General features: G+C 34.1%; 1 protein-coding gene across 3 annotated transcripts in view; it reads left to right on the top strand.

Annotated features, from left to right (window-relative positions):
- The window catches only part of Pkhd1 (PKHD1 ciliary IPT domain containing fibrocystin/polyductin), a 472,244-nt gene that overhangs the window by 296,436 nt on the left and 162,784 nt on the right, over window positions 1-13,024 (top strand). For all 3 annotated transcript variants that reach the window (XM_063233114.1, XM_063233116.1, XM_063233115.1), the window contains one exon: window positions 7,425-7,538. In XM_063233114.1, the coding sequence (XP_063089184.1) occupies window positions 7,425-7,538 (114 nt within the window). The remainder of the gene's footprint in view (window positions 1-7,424; window positions 7,539-13,024) is intronic.

Genomic DNA, 13,024 nt, shown 5'->3' on the forward strand with positions numbered 1-13,024 from the left:
CCTCAAGCCCTTCCCAATGGCCACTTTTCTATCCACTCTGAAGACTTTCTTATCTCCATTCAACAGATTTCAGTTTATCTTTCTTCTGGGTGCTGCATTCTTTGCAGATCTCTTCTCTTAATTGTTCTCTCCATTACATGTTGCACTGCTTTAGGACACTTTTTGTAATCTTAGCACCTACTACTTAGCAGGTTTCTAATAATATGGCGTATACATGTAAGAGCACACGTGCATGTGTCTCGTATGTATATAAATGCATGGGCAAATCTGTTTCTGTTTTGCAGCTCAATGCTTTTCTCTTTTAACATAACATTCTTAAATTAGTACATCTGGGAGGAAGGAGTTATAGTGTTAATATTTAAGTGACTGCAATATGTTCATCTTTTGTATGAAATGGATAAAGCAAAAAGTTGGAAAGAAAAAAATGATGATTTTCTACACATGAAATCAATTTTTGAAGTTTGTTTAGGACTTATTAAAAAACTCAACTGAAAGGTTGATCAAAAAACATTGAATTATTGATTATTTGAAGTGTTTATTGTTTTGTTTGCTCCATGAATTGCTGTCTAGATCTATCCTCTTCATTTCTATCTCCTTTTAGATGAACTGTTGTTTCCTTGCTCCAATATATACTCTTTGTTATCCTGTGAGTCAGTGACCTTGGCATGAAATAGGCCCAAATATTCAAATCATTGGAGGCTTCTGATCTCAGAGTGTTAAAATTGCATATTAGAAATTTTCTTGTATAATTTGTAGGATTTCAGAGATGGATAACCAGTAATAACATTTTCCATAATGTATTATGAAAATAATGATATAAAATACATAAATATAAAATAATATCACATTTATACAAAAAACAAAATTATATGAATTCATATAATTTATGCAAATACATTTATATAATACATATTCTGATTTATAATGAACTAACAGAATCTCACTTAATTCCTAAGTCAGCAAGGCACACTGCACCCATGTTTAGTCAGAATAGAGCTCATTGTGTCTTTGCCTTGTCATAAGCAGGTCATGTGATGAACTGCCTAGTTACCCAGCGATTATACTAACAACTTGGGCTTTTTTCCTAAAACTTGTCACATTTTATTTTTCCAGACCAGTGATGGTTATTTGTCTTGCCTCTGTATCCAGGAGCCTAAGGTCATCATTAGCACATACCTTTGACTGTCAGAAAATGAAGTACTAGGTGCACGAAGTTTCTTTCATTGCTTCCATGATTGGGACTTTCTCAATCCAAAGAAGAAGAAAAATCCATACACAGTTTATTGCCTCTACACTGACAGTTCTGGAGGGCTCATTGGATGATTTAGTAATAAGAAGACAAACCTGAGAAAAGTACAGATTAAAACATATCCTCAAGCCTAAAGCCATAATAGTATTGGAGAGTCAGAGTCTTGTGTGTGATGTTTGTTTGAAAATAATATATTAGGTTAAAGCAATTGATATAAATGTCCAGTTTCAAGCTTAACTATTTGGCAAATAGTCACACATTTAATGTGTAAATATAACTGTTACATAACTGCAGATGGTTTCTAAATTAGTAAATGCAGGTCATAATTTAATATATCACTTTGTTTATACTGCCCAATATAATAAAAAATGACAGCAAAGTGAAACGATTTTTAAGTGTTATATTTAAAATCTTGTACTTTATACCTACAGACAGCAAGAAGTCCATTTCTGTGTGTAGAGAGTCCCTAATGAAGTTAATAAATTCTTTTTAAATAATACATATTTCAAAAGGAGATTAAAAATCAAAATATGTGGTTATTTTCAAGAGATACCATTTTCTCTCAAGCATCCCTTATCCTTAAATATTTTAAAGCAAAGTATTAACATAAATGTTTTTCTGACTTCTTTAATGTAACCTTCAATAACATTTTCCAAATGAGTGTTTCCAAACTGTATTTTTAACTTATAAACCTCCATATCAATGATGCAAACATTCTTGAACATTTGTCAATTTTTTATTAACACAATTAAATAATTCATGAAAGACATTAATTTTAAGAAAAACTAATGAGTGAATGAATGAATTGTTTTTTGGCATTGGATAACATTTAATGATTAAGTTTGAAAGGAATTTTCTTTGTCTTCTTTGTAGTCCTCAGGCTGGACATTCAAACAAGTTACTATTTAATATTTTTAACTTTGAAATTTTAGTTTTCACCCTTTTAGAAATTGTACATTACTTGCTAAGAAGAACTTGCCATTTTTAAAATTTCCAAATACAAAGGTTAATATTTAAATACATTTATATCTCCATTGTTCCTACTCCTAGTTTTTACTGTTATTACTATAAAATCAACATTTTGTAAAATGTTTTATATGCAGACATTGTATCATGCACTATTAAAATGTACCAAATCATTTAATACTCACAAAAATGTCTGATATTATTGTCCTTATTTCTATTGGGGAAACTGAGGTTTATAAAAGTGATATAATATTCTCAACATTTTCTATGAAGATTTACATATTTTCCAAGTAGGGAATGAGTGACACATTTATTTTAATATTCTGTCAATTGATTATAAATTGAGAGATATTGCTAGTTGAAATTTGTTCACCTGAATATAGTCAATCTGTTGGGGATTAGGCATAATTATTTGACAGTGACTGTACATTTTTATAACCAGTTTTTTAAAAGAAAGTTTTAAAAATATATACACATTTATGGGGTACCATGTGATGTTTTCCTACATGAATACATTTTGCAGTGTTCAAATCAGGATAAACATTTATCTCCTCAAACATTTCTCATTTAATGCACTACAGTAATATTCTTTATGTATTTTTTGATGGAATGAATTCGATTGGAGAGGCATACATTAGAGATAAATGGATCAAGTATACACTGGGAATAAAAGGCTAATTCACAATAAACTGCATTGCATTTGATTGATCCAGCACTACTTGCTAGCCAGAGGCTGACAGCAAGAATGTTCTGTAGTCTGTGTTCTGGAGAAAACAGGTATAGCAGGACCTGGCTTAAGTAGAAGCTCAACTTTCAAAGTCGTCCCTATATAATCTACTTCTAAGGGCAGGTATAAAATAAAGAAAAGTGATTTGCAGTAAATTGTTGGACCTATCTTGTGCAGACATCAGATTTGTGAAATGTCAAGTTTATTCAGACAAGAAAAGCAAATCTGTAAAAAGATACTTTGTTGTTTTGGAAAAAATTATTCAGAGAATATGTCCCATGATTAGGCTGGTTTCCATCATTATCTATTCTATTATGATCTCTAATTATTTTAATTTTAATTTCTCTTATTTTCAATGTGATTGTACAATTATATTCATATATATGTATTCTTTTTTAGGATAACCCTGGGAAGTAGCTTCTTTTTAATGAAAAATATTTGTTTTATACTCATTTATTGAAGTTCTTATACATTTTCAGATATTTCTTCTGTTGATTTTATGTATTGCAAATATCCTTCCCCACTATGTGGCTTGTTTTCTCACAGTCTTCATGGTATCTTTTGATAACTGGAAATTATTAATTTTAATATAACCTACTTAATAAACTTTCCATTATTAACTGTACATTTTAATTGAATTATGGCCAGAAAGCATATGCTATATACTTTCAATTCTTTTAAATTTGTTAATCTTGCTTTATGGTCAGTATTTAATCAGCTTTCATACATGTATTGTGCATGCTTGAAAAGAATGTGTTCTTTATAACAGTCTAGTTTTCCATCTGTACTATGCCAAGTTTGTTAATTGCATTATTCAAAACTGCTGTAATCTTAGTATTTGTTGTATGAGAGTTTTGTAAACTTTAGGACATTATTATAGCATATCTACATTTTCTTGTAGTTGTCTCAACTTTTGCTTCATACATTTTGAAGCCATGATGCTAGATGCATAATATTGAAATTTGTAATAACTTAATAGATAATTTTTTATTACTATAGTGTGTTTCTTTATATTTCTAATTGTTTTCTGCAAGAGAGTTACAGTTAACTAGTTTACTATTTCTTGATTATATATACACACATATACATACATATATACATGTGTGTATATATAATATTTGAATGTAAAACATTTTAAATGAACCCTACAGGCAGTGTACTGTTTCTCCTCTCCGCTCACCAAGAGATGGAAACAGATAAAAGACACACACAGTATAGTTTTCAGTATTAGAGTACAGTATTCTATGCTGTGGAAGCTGAAGAGGAAAGACTTAGTAGACAAGGAATGATCTAAAAAAAAAAAAAAACGTGAAATGTGAGCTGGTTTTGAAACTTAGTGTTTGCCATGAAAGAAGAGCCGTGTTGTAGAAGCTTGTCAGAGTATGTGCTCAGCTACTGAGCATATTAGAAACACTGGGAGACAGGCGACATTCTCCAGGAATGAAGACGTTTCTAATTGCCATTTCAAAGATGTCTTATAAATAAAGACAACAAGAAAGAACTTTGGGCATTGCTCTTTGTCCTTAACTCTTAAGACAAATTCCTTGAAGCAGGATTACTATAGCCAGTGGCACCTCGTTTTTTATGCACAAATGCAGCATTTAATTCAAGACCACAGAAAGCTTTAGAGATCAGTTAGAATGGAGCCAAGTGTTGAAGGGAGACAGCGAGTCAGAAAGAATGAAGGTGAAAGATGTAAAAGATGAGGGCTCTCGTGGGCAGAGAGAGTTGAGAGACTGGTAAGTAACCAGTGGGCTCTGGCTGAGTTCAGAGTGTAAGGAATCATGTGGACGGAGTGGGTTCAAGTATAAAGTAGGATTATATTTATTCCATCAAAGAGATTTAGTTAATAAAATAATAAAAGGTCCTTTTGCCTTTGTCTTACCTTTGAAGTTCAAGGAATCTATTTGTCCCATATTCCCCAAGTCATTACAATGGTTATCTTTTCTATGCCAGAGCTTATTTTTTTCCATCTCCCTAGGTGATTTTAGCATCTGGAATCTATTCCTTTTCCCTTTATTAACCATGCTAAGTAGTATTGACTTTGCTTTACTTTTCTCCTATTGCCCTGTATCCCCGTGGCCTAGAATGGTACTTATTAAATTTAAGGCCCACATTCACTATTTAATAGCTGTGTAATTCCTGACAAGTTACTTAACCCTCCTTTGCCTCAGTTTCCTCATGAGAACCTGGACAACAGTTATCAAAGACCTGTGAAAACTTACGAGAAATCATGTCTGTGAAAACATCTGGAATGTCTTTGCAGCAAAATGACCATTATTTCTGTTGCCAATATGAATGGGTAAATTCCTCAAGGTTTTCTGTATTTCTTGCTACAGTGTAGAGCAGCTTTACAAAGGGAAACCAAGGACAAACTGCCTTACCATGAGCAACTTTTCCATTGAAGTGGCTATTCTCACATGGGACAATGTCATCTTTCTTTGATTGCTGGGTTGGAGAATATATTTCATCTCAGTATCTCAGCCTTTAACATTTTCTATTCATTAGCTTTTGTAAATATAGGAAGCACTGCATTTTCGTGTTAGAGTAGCATGTGCTTCTTCTTTTTGCCTAGTCTTGTTTCTGCCTAGACCCCATCTTTCTGTTTTCCCTTCCCCCTAAGTTGACAAAAAAGATCTCAAACTCTGGTTACTTCAGATACCAAAAATCATGGCAGGCTGGTTAATTTTGTCCAGACTTTCTGGGAAAGCTCCACATATGCTGCAATTTTGGGTTGCATAATTGATTTAATCTCTGATTTTAGAGAAATGCTGAACTCCTTTTGTAGAACTCTGCATACATTTCTCTAGGGCACACACTGTCCTACTTTTTTCAATCTAGTATCTGTTTAGTACTAGGCCATTTTTCCCTGAGACTTTCAACTACCCTCCGTGAAATAAATGAAATCACAGTTGGAAAATGGCTTACTGGACAGACTTATAACTGCAAGATAAGAGCTGCACTGTACGCATTTGCTTAACATTCTCCTCCTCCCATTCTCTTCTTATTGCTATATAACATCTTTTTTGGACTAAGGGGATACCTTAGAGGCTCAGTTAAGAGTTGGCATTACCAGCGACATACCTTAATGTCGCACTGGAAATACACAGGCTATGAGTTCTAATCCTTGCTCCTTATAGTAACTCTAGGCAGATTTCCTTTCTTCTCTGAGTTTTGCTTTCAACAGTTTTTTGTAAAATAATGACTTGAACACTGAACTGTAATGATAGGATGTAGCAAGCTCAAACTCACCTAGCCAGGAGCCTTTTGGCTAGCCAGGTACCTGTGAAATGCCAGTGGGAGGGAGTGGTTTATGTTGCCTGAAAAGAATTACTAATCCAAAGGATAAGTAGAACCCAAAAGACAAGTAGACAAAAAGTTTACCAGTTATTTCAAACATATTTGGTAACCTCATTGTTGGTTATGTTCTCAGAATATTTGTAAGCCAAAAGTCTCACTTGATAGCAGATAGCTTTTTAGGAACCTGAGAGATCCACTGTAGTTTGGAGACTGCCTTTCCACCAGTTATTTCTTAAACAACTAATGCTATAATATTTTCTGAATATCACCTTCCTAGTTCCATATTTACTAATGCCATTTTAGCAAACTTCCTGAACAGTTTTAAGTTTTCTGTAAGTGATCAGTCATCACTGATGAAGTAATTTCCTATCTACTGTGTAAGTATCATCTGTGTATGCCTTTATATGTCTTTAAATTATAAAAGGAATTATATAATCTAATTTAATTACTTGACTAATAGGAAACACAAATATACCATTGTTCAAATAGACTTTGCTACTTAGTAGTTGTATATGGATAATTCACTTAAAATTCTAAGCCTCTTTATGAATGAATATGTAAAACTGGGTGAGAAACATACTTCTCAGTTTTATGGTAAGGATTAAATGCTAAAGTGCATGTAAAGGAATTTGTGCATCAAATAGCCATAGACAGTTCATCAGTCAAATTCTACTGTAATAAAAATGTGTAATAAAGAATTTTTGAATCTAGGTAGTTTGTGAAAATAAATATTTGTACTAGCATTGCTTAGACTTTGTTATAGCTTTTTATTTCTGTTCAGATCTGTTCCATGTCTCTTCTTTAAGACATTAGCAACTTCATGCCAGAGAAGATCATTGCAGTGCCCTGGTAAAACTTTGCAAATTTCTTAAAATATCAACTGAGAACTGGTATTAAAATGACACCCACTCAAATTTATTTAGCTGAAACAATTTGTGTGATGAAGATAAATATTGCTAATTTAGAAAAGTATATGACCCAATGAGGAAAGAACAGTGAATATTTGTTGAATGTAGTCCAGTCTCTTTTTAGAGAAGTTTACTGAATTTCATTTTGCTGCCCCCCCCCATTCCACCTATGTGACTTGTTGGCCCTTTTCCATGTAGTTTAGTTTATAGCATCGATTTTGCATCCTCTCTTTAATTTCAAATTACTTTGTGTGATATTCTTCTTTGTAAACAGGTACTTTAGAAAATCCCTTAGAAAAAGAACAAAAGTTTCTCATTCGCCTTAGAGCCTCAGAAGGAGTCTTCTGTGATCGTCTCAATGGAATTCGTATTGACCCAGGAACAATTGGTAAGAGTGCAAAATATTTTTATTAAAATCAAATAAGTTGTGTGTGTGCGTGAGAAAGAGAGAGAGAGAGAGAGAGAGAGAGCGAGAGAGAGAGAGAGAGAGAGAGAGAGAGAGGAGAGACAGAGACAGAGAGACAGAGAGACAGAGAAATTCAGAGCATTTAGTAAATTTCAGGCACTCTTCTAGAAAATTCATATTTATTATTTCACTTATTTGTTCTCTTGTGAAAACTATCCATTTTATAGATGCCAGAGATGATCAGCAGTAGGTAGAAGACCACAGAGTTTTGTAATGTTAAAAGTTAGATTTATATCTATATATGACATACCCCAAGGTCTAGACTAAGGATGTATATCATCAACTATAAATATTGTGTGATTATTGATACATTTTATACTGATACATTAATAAATTTTTAGAGTTCTTTTAGTGTTGACAGCTTTTCCATTTCATATTGGCATTGTACCACATCTTAGTTTTAGAACTGGCCTACACAAGAATACAAAATTAAGATTGTTCTTGAATAGACATGATATAACAACTCCAAAACTACTCAGTTTCCAGAGATAAGAGAATGCTGATAAGCTTTCAAGTACTGTCTCTCAGGTTCTGCATAGGCATTATTGATTTTATAAAGGGAAATAGGGTAACACTTGATGTGAAACAACTTTGCTTTCTTTAGTGATACACGTCTGTAATCTCAGCATGCAAAATGTGAAGGCAGGAGAATAGAGTTCAGGGCTAACCTGGACTACACAGTGAGTTCAAAACTAGTGTGAACTTTATAGCAAGAATATGTCTCAGGGAAAAAGAAAGAGATCAATTTTCAAAACTGGATTCTTTTTAATTTTTTCCTTCCCTTGATTACAGAAGTTTTAAAAGAGCTAGTTCATTGTACTTTATTATGTTTTTAAATATTATGTGATTATATGGCTTAAGCAAATTACCGTCACCATCCAGGATACTAATTTTAATCGGCTCCCCATTAAATGCCATGTTGTGTTGGCTATGTTCAACTAAGTCACTTAGTGTTGCAGTGCAAGAGAAGAGACCATTCTATAAAATGTTTTTGAGCACTGTGATTTTCATGTATGCTATTTATCTTATATTTCTAACAATAGGATATTGAAGAATATTTGGATTTTTCTTCAGTTGATAAACTAGCAGGATAATAATAAGATTTTTTGGGGGGTGCTGTTTCTGTTCTGAGGAGTAACCAAGTTGGATCCAACTTTCAGTTAGGAGTGTACATGGGTACATGTCCTAACCTTTGACTTTAACCACATAGTTAAACTAGTGTTTTGAAATTCTCTCTTAATAATAAATTTAAATAAATACTGAAATATTTGCTTTATAGCATGCTTCAAGTTTTATAGTATCCTAAGTAAATGACTAATTTTAATTCTTTTAAATCCTTTATAAGCTCACTGTAACAACTAAGAAATAGTGCCATTTCATATAAAGCTTTGAATATTAGAAATTATTAACAACTCTTTTTCTGGCCAATTAAATTTTCTAGATAATTCAAATTTATTTATTTATTTATTTTTAAGAGTAGAAATATTTATTGAGAGAAAGAAAGATTTTGTCTGAGAGAGAGAGAGAGACAGAAGGGGTCCTAAGCAGGTTGCCAAAGATTCTGTGTCTTCTCAGGGTTTTTATAAAGTAAAATCATGAGGTAAGGTGGGACTAAAATTGGGGAAAACTGGAAACTTACTATGTTTAGCCAATAAGATTAATAGCTCGGATAAAATTGATTAAATTGGGAACAAATGGGGAGGCAAATCCACAGAAAGCGGGCATTCTTAGAGATCAGTGACTCCTCCTATAAAGGATTAGGATGCTGACTCTTGGCTTCGCAAAATGTTCCAGATTTAATCCCTGAGGATTATACTTAAAGGTGTGGTTGCATTTGTTTTGAGATCTGGCCCACAGCAAGAGGTGTGTGATTCCTCCAAGGTCATCAGACACAAGGTCCTCTGTGCCAGCTTCTTCAAGGGCCTAACCCTGCATGACTGCCTATAACTTTTCTAACTAGCTCAGTTGCTTGTAACATTTCCCTCTCTGAAGAACTATCCCAAGCTTCCATCAGGAAGAAATGGGAGATGACTGATCTGGCTTCTTCAGACTGAAAAGGGGTGTAGTTGTTGATTGATAGTCAGAGATATTTTAAAGAAGATCTATCTAAAGGCCCTTGATAGACACCAGGCAGCTTCATCTTGGGTGGCTGTACAGCTTTAAGTCTGGAGGAGACAAAGCCAAAAAACAATTAAGCATACATGGCCCAAATAATATAATCAATAGGATAATTATGAGTATAGTTAATGAAGATTTCCACCACTAGGAGCTAATAATAGCTTCCCATAAGGAGGGAAAGGATAAGGTCCAGGGAATTTTAGAACTGGATATGTCATTAATTTGTCATCTAATATCTTGAATGGATATTGAAATATTAGCAGAACAATCAGGAATATACACATAGCATTCAGTTTTTACAATTGCACAAGTATCACCCTGTGCTGCTGTTAGAATGTCTAATGCCATCTGATTCTGGATAACAGCCTGTCTCATTACTTTTATTTTATTTAGGAGACAGACCAGTTACAGTGTCACTTAAGCCTGTTTGACTATAGTTAAGGCCTTGATATATGTCATATAAGTTTCTCTGGACAAAATCTGGTGGATCCCAGTAAAAAAGAATCTAAAAGGAATCTAACATATTATTGGTTTTTGTGTGTATGATGCCTTGGGGTTTGGCACCTTTAGGCAATAACAATTTTTAATCAAGGCATATATAATCAGAGTTTGTATACAAAGCATATATAATCAAAGCATGAGTAGTAGTACTGACACTGAAGTTTAGGGACTGTTTCTAAATTATGACAGTTAAAACCCATTGACTTGGGTCCTTTTATTGATAGAGTCTGACACTGTCATAAAATTTTTTAGCTCTTTAGCTTTATAATTACCTCTAAATTTGATTAACTTCTGAGAACCCAGACTAATACTTTACTTTGATAAGTGAAGCTCTCTTATGTTTTTATATATGAACAATAATATGTTCTAGATTTGTAAAAATCAGTCTCAGCATCATTTTGATTAGGTGGCAACTTGGAGATACATATATATATATATATCATATAGCATTTATATATATCATATACATATGATATCATTTAGACAGGATAAAATCTCTCCATGATTGGAGTTGGGCTTTTAGGCATAACTAAAAGGAATGAGTGAACAGAAAGTTAAAGCAACCTATATTTTGGTGACTGTATTGAGGTACAGTGCCTGGAAGGAAAATCCGAGTTGAGCAGGACTAAGAGACATGTGGCAATGTTCAGCAATTGGCGGGTTTTTACTTCTTGACATGATTACTCATGGCTCCCCCCTCAGAGATGACAGTAGAGATGACAGTCTGGCCAGAGGAGGAAATGAGTGCCCCAAGGCCTTTGAGTTCTGCTGGACCAGCAAATAGGATGGGTCTGAACCCTGGGTCCTTGGCCTCAGAAGGTAGTCCGATCTCCAGCAGTCCCCTTTGCAGTTAGGGCATGAATTGGGGGGCCTTTTAAGGCAGTCCCTTTTAAAGTGGCCTGGCTTGTGGCAGAGATAGCAGGTTAGTTATCAGCAAGCTCTTCTTGGAACCCTGAGAATCAGACTTAAGGTCTATTTTTTTAAGGCCACAATAAAGGTGCTATTTTTTTAAACTTTTTGTTTTCTCTCTTTGGTTTTCTCCAAGTGCTGATTATAGAATACTAAGGAAGTAGATTTATTAAAGAATCAAGTGAACTATCTAGAGTGAAGGCTATCTTTCATAGCTTTTTTCTAATGTCTGGACTTGATTGAGTAATACACATTGAGTAATACACGTGTTTAAGCAAAATCTGTCTCTCTATTGAATCAGGATCTATGAACATATGTTTTATTACTGCTTCTGACAAATGTTCTAAGAAGTCAGAAGGGTTTTCACCTTTTTCCTGAGAAATAGCTGACAATTTAACTTGGTTTTTGTCCTTCTTAGACCTTCAAGAATACACACTAGGCTCCTGTTCCATTCTCCTGTATTGTTGTCAGGCCACTTGGGGTCTTGGGTAGGAACTGCTCGTGCCCCAGGGGGAACTGGTGGTTCCCCTGACTATCTTCTGGCCTTCTAAAATTAACAACATTATATTCACCTCCAAAGGCAATAGCAGCTTGGAATTCTACTTATCTCTCACTAGAAGTGAGATTTAAGAGTAACATTAAATCTTTCCAGCATAGCTCATAGATCTGAATAAATCTTCTAAAGACATGGATGTACTTATCAGAGTTATCTGCAAATTTTCCTAGTTTTAGCTTGCTTTGTTTAAAGTTACTGAGAGAAAGAGACCTATGAATGGGAGTGGTCTCATAAGGATTATAATTATAGCTGGGGCATAGATAAGAATTATAAATGTGAAGCTTGAACATATAGCAATTCTAACCATTTTTCCTCTTTCTTACAATATGGTTTTAGTTGTAAAATAGTATCATAATTAATATTTCCCTCTGTATTCAATTTTGTCTCTAGGGGGTAGGTAGGCCATGCACTCATGAAGAGAAATACCATTGGCTTTTTTTCAACATGCAAGGGTCGAACATCTTCCGGTGCTTAAGAATGCATTCCAAAGAGAGTAAGGGGGTTTGGCATTGAGCTGCCTATGTCTGTAATGTAAAACAACATATAAGACTATGAAATCTCTTTGTAACAGGAATTGAACTCAGGAACCTCCACTGAGCTCTCTTTAGCCCTGAAGTTCTAAAGACTTTGACATTGAGCTATCTGACTCTGCAAAAAGGAGATAACTAATGCGTCCCTTATTATTCCTATTTGATAATACCTTCAAGGTGTCCTTTGGGTTGATTCTACTCCAGGATAGGTGGATGCCATCTAGAGAGCATAGAAGATAAAATTCAGCCAGCCTATCCACCCTTGGCCTGGTATGCAATTTTATCTTCCCCAATAGTTCTTCGAACTTTGTTTCCATGGGGAATGCTTAAAGAAGAAAGCATAACTGTGTAATAGATTACTGCGTTGGTTCATTGGAAGAGAGCATACAAAAAAGGTGAGTTGATAATTTCTCTGACTGTACTGTGAAGGAGATCACCTCTGGAGATAGATAAGGCAACAAATAACTTGAGGAATTCTAGTCTAGGGCAACGAAACTTCCAAGACAGTTGTATTACCCATCTAATCACCTGGGCAATCTTTTCTAGGGGAGGGATATGGTAATGATTTATTTAAATGTCAATATCTGTGAAGCTCACAGGTTAAACTTATAAATTATATAGTGATCAAATTTTATATGTTAATAAAGGTACATCAGTCTCCTAGGCACACAGAAAGAAAACACTAACTTCTCTTAATTAACAAATGTAAATCCTTCCCCTACTAGCTGCTGTAGAATGTAAACAATTGTTGCAAACTACCTCAGTTTAATCTCTGAAGAGAGGAGTAATCTTAA

The sequence above is a fragment of the Cavia porcellus genome, unplaced genomic scaffold (assembly GCF_034190915.1).
Source record: "Cavia porcellus strain 051 isolate PalLab524CR breed Dunkin Hartley unplaced genomic scaffold, mCavPor4.1 scaffold_22, whole genome shotgun sequence".
Lineage (NCBI taxonomy): Eukaryota > Metazoa > Chordata > Mammalia > Rodentia > Caviidae > Cavia > Cavia porcellus.